Genomic DNA, 17,996 nt, shown 5'->3' on the forward strand with positions numbered 1-17,996 from the left:
GAGCCGTCTTCGGCAGCACGACCTGGTCAGAGGGTGGCCGTCCCCGCGCACACGGGAATGCAGAGCTGCCCTCCCACACGGGGTCACCGTCACGCCGTCCTGTCCACTGCGTAAGCCGAGTAACCTGCGGAAAAAGGCCGTGCTCCGACGAAGGCTGTGCGGTGGAACGCATTTTAAAAAATTGAGAAGAAAAAAATTCAAAATCTTGGGCCGATTTCCACGGTCACCGCCGTTCCCTATGGGCCACGTGACAAGTCCTCCCCACTGCTCGGGGCCTTCGCACACTAAGCCGTCCCCGCGCCCGAGCCGCAGCCACGCAGGGCAGCCCTGGCATCCCTCCCCCGTCCCAGCGAGCACGCTCGAAGGCTCCGTCTGCCCGGGAGGGGACGCGCAGGCGGTGGCACGCTGAAACCAGGGGCCGGGCCCTCCTCACCGCGGGACCGCGGGCCTGTCCGCGCCAGCGCCTGCTCCTCGAAGCCAGATGAAAACCGAGTGGCGATACCGCCCCAGATCGAGCAGCTCTGGGAACCGCGGCTTTGCCGTGAGCTCAGCTATAGTGGTTTCCAGCTTTACGTGGGCCGAGCACTGGCGGGAACCAGTGTGAATCGCCCTGAAGGCACGAAGCAGCCCAGGTCCCCAAACCGAAAGGCTGCGACTCAGCTCGTCCGATGAACGTACCTGCGGTCACTCGGGTCAGAAAGCCACAGAAATGTTTTATTCACTGAGATACTTCCATTAATACTCTTACCGCTATGTAGAAGTTTAAAATTCCCCCGATGAATGACCCAGTAACCAAGCTCAGGTGGATCAGGCCCTGTTTGTCTTTCATTCCTGTAATTTAGCAAAGGCTGACGTCCAGCTTGCTAGCGTGTCCCACAGACTTAACCACACTCGATGCCAAACGCTCAGGTTCTGCTCAGTGCACAACGCCCGGGCACAGCAAGTTCAGAGAGAATCCAGCACAATTCCATCGTTTACTGAGTCACAGGAACTGAAGCCCTGAAGTGACATGTGCCAGCACCGGGGCGAGAACTACAGAGCCCTGGGCGGAGGGAGGGCGAGAGGGCATCGGGGACAGAAACGACCGATGTGGCTCAGATGGGAGGAGGAGGAAATACCACGGACTGGAAACCAACAGCGGCCACGCAGGCCGCAGCGGCTTCAGATGCAGTGCGAAACGCTCGGCAACGTCATAAGGCCGGACGAACTCCTAGATGTGTAAGGCCTAAAATGTTTATAAGGACGCGCTTATGCAAATTTTCAAGAATGAGGACCATTTTTCGAAAAAGTTACATTTGTCCCTGGACATAATACTCGTAATTCGCTTTCAAAACAAACTCGAAGTAGGGGTTGGACTTCAGGCTTCCCAGCTGGTCCGCCTGGAGCAGGTCTCCCACCTCCGGCAGGTACTCACGGAGCTGAACGCCTGCGGACAAAACACGGGGTCAGCGTCCACTTTCGCAGAGCTCCCGCACGAGCTCCCGCACGAGCACGACCGGCCATGCTCCACAGTAACGAGGCACTCACCGTCTTTCAAAAGCTTCTGTAATATTTTCACAAATATGCTGTCTTTAGATACTTCAATTGGATCATCTTTGCCATCTGAGCTGGACCAGCTAGAAAACAAAATCACTGTGAGGTGACAATGAGATCAGGGACAAAAGCCGGGAATTCCAGTCAAATGACAGCGTGCTTTTAAGGTTAGGAAGGAGAAGCGAGCAGGAAGCTGGAAGCTCCCAATGACTTGCGTCTGTGTGTAAAATATGCAAAATCTCTCTCCTCCAGTCTAACACTGTCCACGTACTAAGCTCTTAGCATGTGGACAACGACTTTAACTGCCTGGGTGACTGGAGGGAGAGACGCTGGGTAACGCCCGCCCCGCCGCACCTGCCCGCACCGCGGGAGCGGGGACCGAGCGGGGACCGAGCAGGGGAAGGTCTGAGCAGTCGCGTCTCGACCTCCTCAAACTCTCCTCCTGAAAATGATCCAGCCCCACGACCAATTGCTCCTAATGCCACCTAGCGCCACCACGCCCGTGGACAAAACCCTCCCCTGAGGGCATGTGACAGATGTGGGAGGGAGGCCGCAGGAACGCAGAAGAGGGCACTGGGCCCCCCATCGTGACGACGTCTCATTAAAAATAGAAAAAGGTAGCCTTGTGCCTTGTTCGGCAGAGCTGGCCCTACTTCCGTGAAAACAGGACACGTATCTCCGGGCAAACTGTCTGAATTTAAAAATAGAGATGACCACGCCAGTGGTCCTAGGCCTCAGGCTGTTCTTGAACCACTGAGCGAAGCAGTTAAGGTGACCGACGACACAGGCGGTTACCAGGCCCCTGATGCCGCCCGCGGCCCAGCCCATCAGAACTTACTTGTCCCTCCGCAGAGCTCGGCAGAGGACCTCCAGCTTCAGGTCATTTATGTCCACATCTTCCTCCTTCACAGCAAAGCAAAGAATCTGCACTGAGTGAGACTTTAAAAAGTGCGTGCTCGAATCCGAATTATGTCAACTCCCAATTCTAGTTATGTAAGTCTACGCAATTATTGCTTTACTTTAATCCATAAATTAAAAAATTTTCTCTCCTTTGACACACAGACACTATGCAGACTAGCCAGCACATGGACGATGGGGGAATTACTTTCTGGTGACCCTTCGGTGACGCGACTTTACCCAGAGCCTTAAACAAGTGACATAAAAGCCAACACGTCACGCTTTAAAATCCACCAGATACTTTCACTCATCTACAGGATTTTCACTATCATCTTTTTCTTCAAAGAAAGCTGAGCAACGGCTTCTCTCGCGTGACGTCCATCAAGAACGACTTGACAGAGTAACAACGTATCAGAGGGATCAATGGCGACTTGATAACGAGAGCGAGCGACACACCAGGACTCCGAGAAGCAGCGCCCTGCATTCACATACGGAGAAGACGCCTGGGATGTGGGGTGATCAGGAAGCGGGGTCACCTGACAGGCTTTTCCAAAGAGCTGGACGTAATCCAAGAGTACGGCCACCAAACCAGACCGTCTATTTTAACTGACACATTTCACGATTGGCTACAAGAGGTATTTGTCCCTCCTCTTTCTTTGAATCAGTTCTGCAGAAAACGCTACGACGCTGTTCCGAGCAGCAGCCGTCTCGGGCGATGCCGCTCACCTCGTCGATGCCGCTCACCTTGTCGATGTCGCTTACCTCGTCGATGTATTCCAGCAAGTCCAGAGCTTTCTTGAAATCGTACTCATTAGCTCTTCTGTTTTCTTCGCAGACATACAGCTACACAGCAAGTCAAAACAAGGAGGACCGTGTAAGGCGGGGGCTCAGGCACGACCGCAGACACCGTCTTCCCCGCCAGCCGCAGGCATTCTCACGGTGAAGACTGGAGTCGCGTTCGGGCGCGACAGCCGCCACCTCACGGGAAGCCACCTTTAAAAGCGGCCTCTGCTCTATCAGTGACTAATGCCAACGACCTGGGACGTAACCCTTCAGAACGTCCGCGGGTCTGCGGTCTGGGGTTCAGACAGCGCACACACCCCCGCACCCTTCTAAACATATTCCCTGCGGGAAACTGCTGCCCTTGCCTTTGTAAAGCCCTTTCGAAAGGTTTTAAAAACTGAGATCTGTGACAAAGCACGAAGCTGGTCCAGTTTACTTAAAAGATACAAAAACATACGTCGACACGCCACCGATTCATCTGGGGCTGGTTAGGGCGCAGCTGCCTATATACGCGCTTCCGTGTTCAAGCTTTCTGTAATTTTATCATCGCGAAGACACTCGCCTTGTTAAAAAACACCAGTGTGAATTTTCCTATATTCTTTACATGATGACCATTTGTAATAGAACAAACTTCATTTTAACCCAGTTCCCGTTTAGAAAAAAAAAAAGCAGCTCGCTGCCAGTGTTCATCATCACGTGTAGGAAAGACACGTTTTCTAGGATTTGACATTTTCAGCGATCGAACTGCTAAAAACAGAATGCTATAAACAGAATGACATCATCTGTCACTTCCAAGGACCATCGATGTACTGGAGCGAGCTGTTCCGCGGCAAGCTCTGCGGCTCGGGCTGAGGCTTAGCCGCGCGATCTCGGGTGAGCACTGCGGGCGGGTCTTCCCGGGGCAAACGGGAAACGGCTGGGAAGACTGAGCAGACCCTCTGGCAGCAAAGGCCACACTCAGGCCACTTCGGGAAAGTCTGCCTGTGCTGTCTTAGCACTTAAAAACAACGCTCACGTCACTGTTCTCAACTTCCTTTTTCCTCCACAACGCTCACGTCTCTGAACTTGGCACGTGGCATTAAACCTAACATCGTATCGTGCAAACCCGGCACTCCTTTTTCCTTCTTTCTGATACATAAAGTAGCGGTGACTCTCCAAGCAACAGCATCTCAGATTTTGACACTGAATATTCTATCTCCAGAGGCTGCCCGTGAGCTCAAACGCAGAACGTGTTGCTAACAATAGCTACAATACTCATGTTTTTGAGCTGTTTCCTTTCTTTTCAATTAGAGCAAACTCACGGGACCCTATGGCATGACTCTTCCATTTAAAACGCTTTCTTGAAAGGAAAGCAGTAGCGTTAAAACTACAGGCGCCTGGAGCAGCGGAACAGTCTGGTCTGGGCCGCAGCCCCAGGCCAGTGCGCTGCGGAGGAAGAAGGGGAGGGTGGCACCCATGGGCCGTCGTCCAGGCCCGTACACCATTCTTCTCACAGAAGAGCCTGAAACGCATCTCATGGCACCTACCTGTCCCACAGGGACAAAGCAAACTGCAAGTCATTTCCCTGGTCGCTGGATGAGCAGAGGCTGACCCTCACCCTTCTGCTAATCGGCACCCTGTTCCCGCGCTGCTTCTAACAGCTCACTCCAAGCGGGGTGCCAGGAGCGGGGGCGTGGAGCCGCCCTTGGGCACTAGGCCTGGGCCCGCACTGGCGCTTGGAGCCCAGCACGGCGGGGGCCTGGGCCGCACTTACGCTGATGAGCTGTGGTGCCGTCAGCACGGGCATGGCGCTGAGACTCAGCTGCCTCTCCGCCAGCAGCTGCTCAGGCAGCGTCTCCTGGTGCAGCAGAAATCGCTCCTGCTCGGCCATTTCTGGAATTCGAAACGAGAGGGCGGGGTAAACTTTCGCTTTTCTCAAATCCGAATTTAAAAAAGAGCTCTGGTCACCAGTCAACGACCCCGCAGCGTTACTAACTCTGCTGTTCCGGGCCCTGATGGCGTTACCACATACTCGTGGGTCCAGCCAAGTCACGAGAATCATCGCAGCGGCCGGAACCAGTCGGGGGGGACAGAGAGGGGAGGAAGCCGCCCTGCTGCTGGAAGCGGCAGAGTGGACGGTTACGGGTCAGGCACAGTCCCCCGAATCTGGCGTCTCGTGGCCCCACTGCGTGGCAGCTCAGTGAATGCCACCCGCCCCGAGAAACGACCGTTTAGAAGCCACCCAGAGTATGTTCTAGGAGAAGCAAAAACCAGTTCTGTCCAGATCCTCAAGGTCACCGCTACCACTCAAGAGAGGTTGGCTCAAGCTGCCAGGCCCTGAGGCCAAACTCCCCAGGTCACTTGTTCTTCTCCCCTCGCCTGAGCTAACAGCCCCCCTCCGATTTTTATTTCGAATAATCTCAAACCTATGGGAAATCTAAAGACTACGAAACGAATGTATTCAGCTGTTAACAGTTTTCTGCTTTTGCTAGCTCCATCATCTACCCGCCCACCTGCCGACCTGCCCTCCGGGCTAAACCACGTGAACCTTGCCGACGTCGTGACTGAGCTGCTCAAATCCCTTCTTTTACCTTCGATTTTTTCCTGCAGCACATGCTCTGGAAAGTCCGAAGCTAACGCGGCCAGTTTACTCAATCCAAGGAGGGTTTTCTTCTTTGCGAAGTAACGTGTTTCCGAATTTGCCAAACCCAGAAGCGTTGCGTGTGCCTAGAAGAAACAAAACGTGAGAACCGTGGTAAGGTCCTGGTTACTAATTCGAGTCGAAATAAAGGTTAAGTACGACCCAAACACCCCCCCACTAAAGCTCCATCAATGAAAGATGAAGTCAGTATCGGCACACCTGAAAACTGAGGTGCCCCACACACTGAAAAGCAACTGCCCAGTATCGGCCGCCCACACTCACTACGGGGAGAGAGACACGTAATGCACATTTGCTCTGTGACCATCACGTGGCACTTCGACATTGTCAGGAACTTTAAAGTTGATTTGTGTACTGTTTCTACTACTAATGTAAACGTTTTTATTATAACAAAATGTTCGTTACAAAAACAGGCCGACTTATTTATGTGCTAATAAGTTTTTTGTGCTTTTTATTACTGTAAGAGTCAACTCCCAATGGACTACATAAAGAATGTTCAAATTATGTGTGAATAAGAGAGACACGTTTAAAATAATCTATAAGTTTTTTAACTATTAAGAATAAAACTATTTAAAACTGAAAGTTGCTCCGATTTTCTCGTGTACCTGAACCCTCCTTACCTTTTCCAGTTCCTGGCTGTTGATTTCATGCAGCCAGCTGAGGTGTTCGTGAGCTTGCAGAAAACTCGCCAGCTGTCCGTGCCGAGAAATGGGCTGTGACAGCAATTTGCCTCTCTTCCCCTTCTCCAGGTACCAACGGAAGAGGAAGTCTGAAAAATTCTATCAATGGCAGAGCCAAGAATCCAATGACATTTAGCAATACAGTTTCAAAAATGCATTTCTGTTAATAAAATATCCACTTTCTTCCAAAGCTCTTAGACTCCAGAATACAAATCTTGCTTTAAACGCTAATTTCCCATATTGCAGGGCCCTCAAAAAATCGCCTAATTCAATCACCCCATTTGCCAAACAAGGCCAGATTCAGAAGGGACACGCTGCTCGAGATCACGCAGACTCTGGCGTGTGCTGGGGGTGTGGTGGTCACCAGCCACGCAGCTGCTCAAATGTGATTAAAACTGAACAGTCGGGTGCCTCCGTCACACCAGCCACATTTCAAGTGCTCAGCTGCCATATGGCGCTAGAGACTCCCATTTGGGACAGCACGCGTGAGCAAGCTCTCCACTGTCAACGGAAAGTTCTTTCCACTGGACAGGGCCGAGATGATCGTTCCAGAATGAAAGGCTCTCAGAATCTGTGTAAAACGGCCAAGTGAGCTGCACGACACGTCAGAGCCTGGAAGCTCTGCATGCCCAGCCAGCCTTCCCTGCAGGATGCCTGCTGAAGGCTGGGCTGGGGCAGGGCCTGGGCTGGAAAGGAAGACCAATGTCCTGCGGTCTCACGGTTCCTAGGAGACAGTCTGCCTACAGGGGACCCTGCAGTGGACGCACCGGTCCCACAGACTTTGGAACCAAACTTGAATGCGAGGAAAACTGCAACCAGGCCCTGGATCCCCCTCCCCCCACCGATGAGGCGACGGTGGTCTACGCCGATGAGTGGCCTGCATCTCATCTTATTTGCCCCCCGGGGAAACAGCACGGACCCCCAGTGTTATGGTTCTTTTATACACAATGTCCAAAACACAATAAAAAAATCACGAGACATAATAAACAAAAATAGGACTAATAAGCAGGCAAGAAAAGCAGACCTAGGAACGATCAGGTTTTATAGTACAAAAAAAGTTAAAAATAACTACTCAACATATTAAAGAAAAGGGACAATGCAAAAAATGGATGGAAAATGCCAATGAGGAACCAGAATCCATAAAAAGAAGAAAAATGATGGCCGTGAAAGTATTTATTTTAGCACTACTGTCAAACGCTAGACCAGCCACGCCCAACAGCCAGCGACTGATCAGATGCGGGATGTTACACCCAGCCCGTGGAATCATGAAATGCTGGTGTGCAGCACTTCACGTGACAGGCACACGGCTGTGATGCAGTGCGTCAAACCCGCAGTTGACTGATGCGCTTGTCTATAATAACACGGAGCATACAAACCAAGTGTTTGGAAGGGCTCCCGCTGGGTGGTGGGATTCTAAGTGATTTGCTTAAATCTTTTTGTTTACAGGGATTTTCAGAATTTTATATAATGCCGCTTTTATAGGAAGAAAAAAATCAGTTGTTACATGAAGATCGACTGATTGAATAAGCTGGCTTTGAAGAGCAGCTCGAACTCGCCCACACGGAGTCGGACGGGAGCTGCGTTAAAACGGGAGCCGAGATTCGAAACAAGGACAACAGGACCCGGAGGCGAGCGGGCATCGGAGGTCTGCGGGGCAGCGCCCCAGGCGCCTACGGCTTTCTATTCGAATTTTTAAAACTCAATTGATATTCACGTACGTAAGTATTTTTAGTTATAACTGAAAACACAAGAGCAGAAAGTTTTAACGTTTTTCAAAGGTCAAAGAATATTTCAGTAACGTTTACACATAAAGCATCATCTGCCAAAACCAAGAACCATAACACGTAAATCAGTGTCTAAGTTAACTACAACAAGACTGCGTCATCTAAACACCCCGCGTGACACAGAAGTGGCCACATCCGTCACGGGGTCCCCCACCTCCGTCCCCAGCGTCCGTTACCTGATCAGCAAACTGGGTCATGTAGCGCTGCAGTCTCGTCTGGTTGTTGGTTTGCTCGCACATCTGCACTAAGATATCGAAGTCACAGTATTTTTCTGCTAACGAAGCAGCCCACGTGTACTGGCCTAGTGTGACTACGGAAATGAAAGCAGATGGAAAACATCCTGTTAGTGAAAACGTCACGTGTGATAAAATATACTACTTGCAATTTTATCCTTATTCATATTACATACTAAAAATAATGAATAGAAAAGAAACCCTTCTAGATACTGGCATTTGGTTTCGCATTCATATAAAATCATTAAAGATGCAAATTCTGTCCCTTGCTTCTTCACCGCCTCTGAGAAGCTACTCCCATCCGCCAAATACTAGCAAAACAAGCCGCTGCTCCTCATCGGGATGAGAACGGGCCGAACACACGAACAGAGACAGTTGCACGGTTGGCTTTAAGTTCTCGGCACAGCTGGGTCCACGGTTCACTGGCTACAGTGTGGTGACGACGTGACCCCTTCATCCGTTCTGCAAATTAAAGACCCAGAGCCCTCGCCAGGTGCCACACACTTACGAAGGGGGGAGAGGAGACCCAGGCGCTTCTGTGTGTACTCCACTTCCAGGCTGTCGTATCTGTCCTGATCACTGGATTTGTCCAGAGAGTTCAGCTGAGAAACGTAACCATCCAGGAAGCAATCGATCAGGGCGACCAGCTGCTCCATCAGAATGTTCCGGAGGCTGCTGTCCGCCTGAGGGTAAACCGTCTTCAGGACAACCTCGTGCTGGCGCACTATTGCTGCTCGGATGCTGGCGGGACCACTCGCTGCTGCGGGACGACATAAAACGACAGAGACGGGAAGCGAGGGTTCTGGAGCGGCTGGAGGAAAACCAGCTGCCTCAAAACTCTCTCTTCACCACCGCTGGAAAAATAAACCAGACGGGCTCAGCTGCTACCTCCTGTCCTGCTCCGAGCCCGTCTCCCCAGGGACCTCCTTAGCGAAGCCACTTAGCATGATGCTGCCCTCCAAGTCCTTAAATGCAGAGGTCCCAACCCCAGGCTGCGGACCAGCACCACTGTGGCCTATCAGGAACCGGGCCGCACAGCAGGAGTGGAGCGGCGGGCCAGCGAGCGAAGCCTCGTCTGCATCTGCAGCCGCTCCCCGGGGCCAGCATCACCGCCTCAGCTCTGCCTCGGATCCTCAGGCGTTAGAGGGGAGTCCCGGTCCCCGGTGCCACAAAGCTTGACGACTGCTGCTTTAAGGCAACTCTATTTACCTTCTTGTGTCAAGTCAACATAGAGTATAGTCAATACTTCCAGGGCCAGGACCTGCTTCTACAAACAACTGTACGTACTAATGCCTAACAGATGCATATGAGTGCGGGTTAAAGACATAAAGCACAGAGAGAACTATAAATTATTCCAAGGGAATAGAGCGATTTTCACAAGAATCGCTCGTTTTGGAGATGGCACTTAAGCTATTTTCCATTTAGCCTGCAAATGTGCGCTAGCGGAATCACACACCTCCCAGATCGAGGGCTCACTAGAAATGTAATTCGAACAGCGAATAAATCAGTATTTGGACTCGGTGCTGGCGACCTCACCTGTCCACGGAATGTACTCGGGCTCCTTCCCCCCAGGTTCTTCTCTTCTGTACAAAGACTGTCTGTTCTGACGATAATGACTGGCAGCCTGCAGCATGTCCTGGGACAATGACATGCGTCACCGTTACCACACACGGAGAGCGATGACCATCTCCCCCCAGAATTCTGAAGATAATGTGAACATCAGTCTATCATACGAGAGAACACTCGACGCAGGTCTGGGGCATGACTTTTGATGCTCTTTGCATTTGAAATTTGTTTAACTTCAATTCTGGAAAACGACAGTAACCAAGTGGGAATGTCGTTATCATAAAGCATACCAGCTACAGTTCAATGGAACGTTTTAATCAATAAATATAAGTAGTGAGCTTTCGAGTAATTAAAAAACAGAAACTTATTCAGACCGTTCCATTTGCAACGTATCCTTCCCCGGAAAAAAGGCTTATTCCACCAAACAGAACTCAGGGTTACAGGCTCCGCTAACGCGCACAAGTCAAACCACCCGAACGGCTGTTAGGGGACTGATAAAACCACTGACACGTGCCCAACTTCTCGGCATCGGCGAGCGGCTGCCCGCTCACGCACTGTGGTGCCAGAGCAGGCACGCAGCGTCCCCTGCCCGGGCCCCGCTACCTTGAGGATGTTGTTCACGTCAACCACCACCTCGGCCCACTCGGCCGCGTCCAGCGCCGTGCCCCTCAGCACCTGCTCCTCGTGCTCCAGCAGGCACTCGCAGATGGTGTCTACCTGGGACACCTGAGGGGCGGAGAGAAGTCAGCCACCTACGACCGGAGCCGCGGCGACGGGCGGCGACCGCACCCCACTCGACAGCGCTCAGGTCGCGCCCACGGCTCACCAGTCAGAAGCCGACAGTGAGTGGTGCAAACGAGTGAAAAAGCGAGAAAAGTGAGCCCGCCCGGGTAACGCCTGACAGACAAGCGGATTCCGGGCTGTTGCCAGGTAGACTTTTTATTTAAACACCAAGTACAGCCGGCCCTCAACCACCGCGGAGCCAAAATATTCAGGGAAAAAATGCCACATTGTTGCTGCCACGTGCTATGTGTTCAGGCTCACAGTGGTTACGTAGGCTGCACTGTGTCTGTGCTGCCCGCTACACACCTTTCTGTCATTATTCCCCGAACAACAGTGTAACGGCCATTCACACAGCACGTACCGCGCTAGATGCTGACGTAGTTACAGCACTACCGTAAGTGATCTAGAGGTGATTTAAAGTACGTGGGGGATACGCACAGGTTATAAGCAAATACCACGTAGTTTTGTAAAAGGGACCTGAGCATCTATGAAATTTCCATGCTGCGGGGGGGGCGGTCTGAACCAATCCCCTGCACATATTATAGGACGACTGTGTGAAAACAAAGTATTCACCGAACTACGTTCACAGAATCCACAGAAAAACAGAACACAGTTCAGTGTCTTCGATTATTTTTAGATTATGTCCCATCAAAAATTAAGCAAAAAAGAGACTTCTTGGCATGGCCTGTCAAATGCTAGATTACAGCTAGACTGTAAGACGGAGAAAATAAAACTAGAGACCCAAATAGAGTTCAAAGTTCCCCGGATGCAGAAAACAAGTCCCGATTTCGCTCAGCTGGGAGAAGAGCGAGCGCTGTTTCTAAACCGGGACAATGGCACCAAGGGACAGGACGGCCCAGGTGGGGACTGCAGGGGCAGCCGCGGGCATGGCCGACACCGTGCGCTGAGTGCCGCCGGCTCCGGTGAGACAGTCAGCCTCTCTCGTGCGCAGTGTGCGGTCTCCCTGCCCCGTCACCAGGTCGGGAGGCATCGGCCGGGTCCCCGAGCTGGGCATGACGCTGCAGCGTGCGCTACCACCAGCTGGCCCACATCTTCACCTTCTCGCCCTCCGAAATACACAGGTTTCCCTTTCCCTCTAAAGACAAATCTGATTTTAAGAAGGAGGTGGCCAGCAGGATCCTAGCAGGACACTGAGGAGTTTAGAGAAGGGACTGTCTACAATGGTGTGGGCAGGAGTGAGGGGACCAACAGGGGACGCACAGCGCCCAGGGCTGCAGGAGCCACCGTGAGGCCTGGCCCATGGGGGGCGGGGAGGGGGGGCCTCTCAGTCAGCGTTGCAGGCTCTCCGTTACGGGGACGTGGTGAATGAGCGACACAGAATCTACTCAGCGGGCGCGCAGCCCCGTGGGACAGCTCCACGGGAACTTGTGTCCTCAGTCTCGTCCCTGCTGGGCCACAGTCGGCAAGTCACTGCAGGCTTGGGGAAGCTGCTCGGGGGACGAGACGGACTTGCTCACCTCTCTGAAGAAGACATCTGCAGGGGTCAGGCTAGGGGGGACCTCGTGGTCCCTCCTGCTCAGAGCCATCAGCAGCGCCGTGTTCACCAGGTCGGGCAGCCGCGAATGGTGGTTCTTGAGGACGATGGCGGCCGACAGCTTCTCCGCGTGCTCGCACAGCAGCAGCCGCGTGGCCATGGGCGTCCCCCTCACCGGCAGAGTGCCCAGACGTGCGAACAGGCCGACCTGCGGGGAGACGCACGCACGGGCTCCTGGGAGGCGTTAGTGACACGCACGGCACAGCCGTGTGCCCGCGGGACGCACACTGGCGCAGGGCCACCGGCCAGCTCTCCCCCAGGGCTGTTCACACACGCACGCACATGGGCGCACGCACACATACGTGCACACGCGCCGGTAAGAAATGCGGACCGCCTCTAGGAAGACCAAGTCACACAGAGCCGCTGCTGCTGTCTCGTTGGCGTGGCGGCCCCCCCACCGCCCGAGTACCGCACAGTCTCCATCTCCCACGGCTGGTTCCCAGGACCCCAAAGCCTGGGGCGGGGATCGGGGAGCCCAATCCTCTGCCTCCTCCACGGCCACAGGCCTTTCCTGGGCCGTGACTGGTGCCAGGGGCTCTCGTAAGCTCCCTACCTGGTCAAGTGTCACAACAACCTGAACTTCAACGAAGCCGAGAGACAGACGCAAGTAATAAGTCTCCCATTTTAAGCAGAATCCGTCTCGTCAAAAAGTGACCTGATTTTTATATATTGAGAATTATTTTAAGTACAGAAAAGTACACAGAGAACAAACAAAAAAACAATACTCCGAATCCCCACAGAATCCCTACCGACACAGTGACAAACACGCGGTCGGAAGCGCAGCGGCCCAGAGGGCGCGTCTGCGGCCCGCCCGCCCTTCCCGCGGCGCCTCCTGGAGCCCCGTGCTCCTGCGGCACTCGGGTCGCTCCGTGTCTGACAGCACAGGTAAACCACCCTCGTCACCTGACTGTGGGACACGCCGACGCCTGTGCCCTGATGCTCTTTAACGGCGCCCGCCTCCACCCTGATGGTCACTCCGTGCCGACCGTCCCGAGGCCTGGAGCCACGTTCCCTGCCCGGGCGCCAGGTGCCTGCCTGCCGTACTGGTTCGCGTGCCTCGGGGTCGCTGCACCGCCATGACGGAGACCGCGTGCTCACGTCACATGCCACATGACGAGCAGGCTCACAGGAGCCCCTGTCTCCACTTCCCCAGACCAAGTGTGAGGTCGCAGCTGCCGCAGCACCGGACAGCTCGAGGCTGGGCCCTCCCGCCCCGGCCGGAGCCGAGCCCGGAGGCTCGCGGGCGCAGGTGTCCAGCTGCACACGCTCCCTGAGTGTCATCACTGCGCATTCTTCACTGGGAGCAGCTCTGCGCTGTCCCGTGAGGTGGCCACCATCCACCAAGGTGGAGATTTAAATTTAAGTTCATTAAAATTAAACTTAAAAAAATTTTGTTTCTCGGCTGCACCAGCCCCATTCTGCACCATGTGACCAGTGGCTGCCGCAGCCACGACACGGACACAGAGCACTCTTGTCGCCACAGGAGTCCTACTGGGCAGCGCTGACCAGAAGCTCTTCAACACGAAGGCATTACTGACTTTGGAAAAAATAAGCAAAAATGGAACAAAATCCATCCCCCCGCGTATGTAAGATGCCTGGGAGCCACTGCTGCTGGCACAGAGGCGTCACCTGTGTCCTACACTGTCTACAGCCAGAACGTGCTCTCGTTTCGGCTCTGCGTAAGCGGGGCGAGCCCTCTGGGGACCTCAGGCCCCACCAGCCACGGCGGCCTGGAGAAGAACAAAGCGGGACGCATCACGCTGCCTGACGTCAAACTCCACAGGGCCACAGTCATCGAAACGGCATGGCGATGACATAAAATCAGGCGCGCAGATCAATGGAACCGAACAGAGCGCCCAGAAATAAACCTCATCTACACGATCAATTCGTCTATGAAAAGGGAGACGAGAAGACGCAATGGGTAAGGACAGTCTCGTCAACAAATGGTGATGGGAAAACGGGACAGATCGTGCAAAAACAATGAAACCGGACCACCTTCTTACAGCATATGTGAGAATAAACGCAAAACGGATTAACGACTTAAATGCAAGACCCAAACATAAAACTCCTAGAAGAAAACACGGGCAGTAAACTCTGATTTTGCTCTTAGTACTATTTTTTCTGACATGTCACCTCAGGCAAGGAAAACAAAAGAAAAAGTAAAAAATTGCAGTACGTCAAACTAAAATGTTTTACACGGCAAAAGAAACCACCGACAAAACAAAAAGACAAACTAGTGAATGGTGGGAGATATTCATAAATGATACACCTGATAAGGGATTTTTATCAAAAATATGTAAGTCATTCATACAACTTAACACCAAAAAACCAAACAATCCAATTACAAAATGGGCAGAGGATCTGAATAGACACTTCTCCAAAGAGGACACACGGATGGCCAATGGCCAAATGACAAGATGATCAAGGTCACTCGCCATCAGAGAAATGCAAATTCAAACCACGATGAGATGTCGCCTCACGCCTGTCAGAACGGCTATCATCAATAATCAAAAAATCAAAAATCAAAAAATAAGAACTGGCGAGGATGTGGAGAAAAGGGAACCCTCATGCACTGTTGGTGGGACTGGAAATTGGTGCAGCCACTATGGAAAACAGTCTGGAGGCTCATCGAAAAATTAAGACTAAACTACCTTATGACCTAGCAATTCTACTTCTGGGTTATTTATACGAAAAAATCCAAAACACTAAATCGAAAAGACAGATGCACCTCGTGTTCACTGCAGCCCTATTTACCATAACCAAGATATGGAAGCAGCCTCAGTGTCCACCAACAGATGCCTGGACAAAGAAGTGGTACACAAACACAATGGACTGTTACTCAACAACGAAAGAGAGAGACATCTTACATTTGCAATGACAAGGATGGACATAGTGGGTGTCATGCTAAGTAACATAAGTCAGACAGAGAAAGACAAATGCCATGTAATTTCCCTTACCTGTGGAACCTAAACAACAAAATAAATGAACAACAAAAAAATGAAACGGTCTCACAGACACAGAACGAACCGATGGTCGCCAGATGGGAGAGGCCTTGGGGGATGGGGGACAAAGGAAAAGGGATTGAGAAGCACAAACTGTCAGTCATAAAAGCAGCTGCGGGGATGTACAGCACAGCACGGGGAGTAGAGTCCATAAAGTTGTAATAACTATGGTGTCAAGTGAGTGCTGGACTCATCAGAGGGGGTCGCTTCGTAAGTTATATAAACTCTGACCACTTTGCTGTACCCCTGAAACTGGTATCGTTTGTCAACTACAGTTGGAAAAAAACAGGGATATTTCTTTAAATGAGAACGTGCTTCTAATGGCACTTCAAAATCAAAAATCCACACATAAAAATCTTGTTTTTATCACATCGTTCTTCGTCTTTCTAATAATACAAAACCAGCTCACGAAAACACAAGTTTTATGTAAAAGCACACGTGAAATCTGAATGAAAAGCAGGCCACCGCAGGATGTTACGAGAAAAGCTAAAGCGTCGTTTCTGCTGACACACCTTTTTTCTTCTTTTTATCGGATTTTCAATGTGACTTTTATACTTGGAGTACCAGTCCTCCGCACAGCCCCGAACGTATTTACTTTTAAGTCAGCAAAGAAAATGCAAAACACTAGTCATCCCCTACCCAGTGAGACACCTCAGAGTAAGAAGAGGGACATCCCACTGCCCTGGAGAGCGGACAAAGGGACAGCAGAGCCTGTGCCCTGCTCCCCTGCTCACAGCGACCGGCGTGCCTACTTGGCGGATGAAGTCCATGAGGAAGGAATGGGCCTTCATCTTGTCTTCCAGCTGGTGAAGAATGATCAGGGATGTGTTGCTAAACCCAGGTGCTTCTGTCCAAACACAGTAATGAAACAAAAAGTTAAGAAAAATCTACACAAAATGAAAATACCAACCTTTTAAGGAAATTATTTATAACATTGCCCAGCGTTAAAAAAATTTAGAGAGAAATTGTGGGAGCTTGATACAATTCCTACGGTATTCATTCAAAACACGAAATGTGTCATCAGTGTGAGCATTTGTATCACAATAAGCTTGACGGCTCAAAAGAAATGGTCAAGGAAAGTCAATACTCAGTTTTTCCTAAATGTCTAATAAGGCTTAGCAAACCTGTCAAGTAGGAAATCAGGCTGACATAGGGATGTTCGAGAATTCCCCCGGGGGCCCCTGTGCTGCAGCGGAAATGCAGGAGAGAGAGCCACGGGGACAAAGGACAGTGTCAGGCGGCAAGACGTGACATGCCCGCCCTACGTGCTGAGAGTCGCTCACTGCAGCTCTTGGGCAAACGTACAGTTTCTACTAGCCAAATTCGGGGATGATGCCGGCCATCATTTAATCGTGCTAGTAAGTGCCACACACGACCTATGCCACGACTTTGCTTTTCCACACAAAAAGGCGAAGCGGCTAAGTAGGGCTAATCGATCTGCTTCCGTCAGAACAAGCAGGGTTTGCTCCAATCGTCCCTCAGTGTCCAGTCTATCCCAGAAATCTGTTCTGAGCCCTTTTCGAAATCTAGTCCTGAGAAAAATTTCAACCTTTTAAACTGAATTAATAGTAAACTGTTTCAGAAATTAAAAAACGTGTTCTCAGAGACGCTTTAATAAAGGAACTAGAGCATTCTCCAAACAGACGACGCCCTAGGAGCAGTCAGCGTGCGCTTACCCTCGGGGACGGACTCGGCCCAGCGCGGGTCGGAAGCCGGGTAGTCGTCCACCAGGTCCACGCTGATCTGGGCCACGGCTCTGTCTAGTTCGCAGTCGGGATCCGAATCAGAATGAGAGGACAGCAGTTCGTCGACCATCGTCTGAGCGTGACATAAGTCTTTTCTGAAATAAAGTTGGAAAACAAAGTATTAAAGGGGGTAAGCGTTTCCAATGCTCACCGTGAGAGTTAACTGCGACACCAAAGTGCCATCTTAGCCCGACGGCCGGTGAGGCCGCGTAAAGAACTGGACTCTTCCAAACTGGTCGGAGAGACGGAGGGACAAGCGCAGTGAAGACGAAGGCGGGGCCGGACGAAGCAGGCTCGGGAGCGGACGCGGCGCGCTCGGACGGGGTGAGCCGCACAGCCGGGGCGCGAGCCGCGTACCCCACGTCAGGACGCGGAGGGCCCTGGGAAAGTGTCGTGATCCGCTCTGTTTTTCCCAAAGATCATTCTGACTGTGCATGGAGAGGGCATCAGACGGCGCGTCAGACAGGAGGGAGGACAATCCAGGTAGGAAGTGTCTGCAAAATCTAAGAGAAGGCGGCCTGACCAGCAGCGGCTGCGGCGAGACCGAGACAAGGAGAGAAAGTCTGAGAAAGATGCACGAGGTTGCTGGGCAACCGGCAGGACCTGATGCATCACGATGAGTCCCACGTCTCTGCTCTGAACAAACGGTGGACGGTGGTACCTGTCACTGGAACCTGTCACTGGAACGGGGACAGAAGCGAAGGATAAGCTTTGGAGACAAGCACAGTGCTGGGTGTACTGGAGCCGAGGTGCCCGCGGAAGACACACTGCTTTTAAAGTGTGTGAGTGTGAGTGTG

General features: G+C 52.0%; 1 protein-coding gene across 2 annotated transcripts in view; it reads right to left on the reverse strand.

The window, feature by feature from the left end:
* Window positions 1-693: 693 nt before the first annotated feature.
* NUP133 (nucleoporin 133) overlaps window positions 694-17,996 on the reverse strand; it is a 43,805-nt gene continuing 26,502 nt past the window's right edge. For both annotated transcript variants that reach the window (XM_039850416.1, XM_039850415.1), the window contains 15 exons: window positions 17,131-17,294; window positions 16,207-16,301; window positions 12,376-12,600; window positions 10,718-10,840; window positions 10,085-10,184; window positions 9,057-9,308; window positions 8,492-8,625; window positions 6,472-6,630; window positions 5,784-5,919; window positions 4,967-5,085; window positions 3,193-3,273; window positions 2,372-2,436; window positions 1,528-1,616; window positions 1,247-1,426; window positions 694-1,202 (listed from right to left, as the gene is read on the reverse strand). In XM_039850416.1, coding sequence (XP_039706350.1) covers window positions 1,290-1,426; window positions 1,528-1,616; window positions 2,372-2,436; window positions 3,193-3,273; window positions 4,967-5,085; window positions 5,784-5,919; window positions 6,472-6,630; window positions 8,492-8,625; window positions 9,057-9,308; window positions 10,085-10,184; window positions 10,718-10,840; window positions 12,376-12,600; window positions 16,207-16,301; window positions 17,131-17,294 — 1,879 coding nt within the window. In that variant the 3' untranslated portion in view covers window positions 694-1,202; window positions 1,247-1,289. The remainder of the gene's footprint in view (window positions 1,203-1,246; window positions 1,427-1,527; window positions 1,617-2,371; window positions 2,437-3,192; window positions 3,274-4,966; window positions 5,086-5,783; window positions 5,920-6,471; window positions 6,631-8,491; window positions 8,626-9,056; window positions 9,309-10,084; window positions 10,185-10,717; window positions 10,841-12,375; window positions 12,601-16,206; window positions 16,302-17,130; window positions 17,295-17,996) is intronic.

The sequence above is a fragment of the Pteropus medius genome, unplaced genomic scaffold (assembly GCF_902729225.1).
Source record: "Pteropus medius unplaced genomic scaffold, Ma_sr-lr_union100, whole genome shotgun sequence".
In the NCBI taxonomy this organism is placed as follows: Eukaryota; Metazoa; Chordata; class Mammalia; order Chiroptera; family Pteropodidae; genus Pteropus; species Pteropus medius.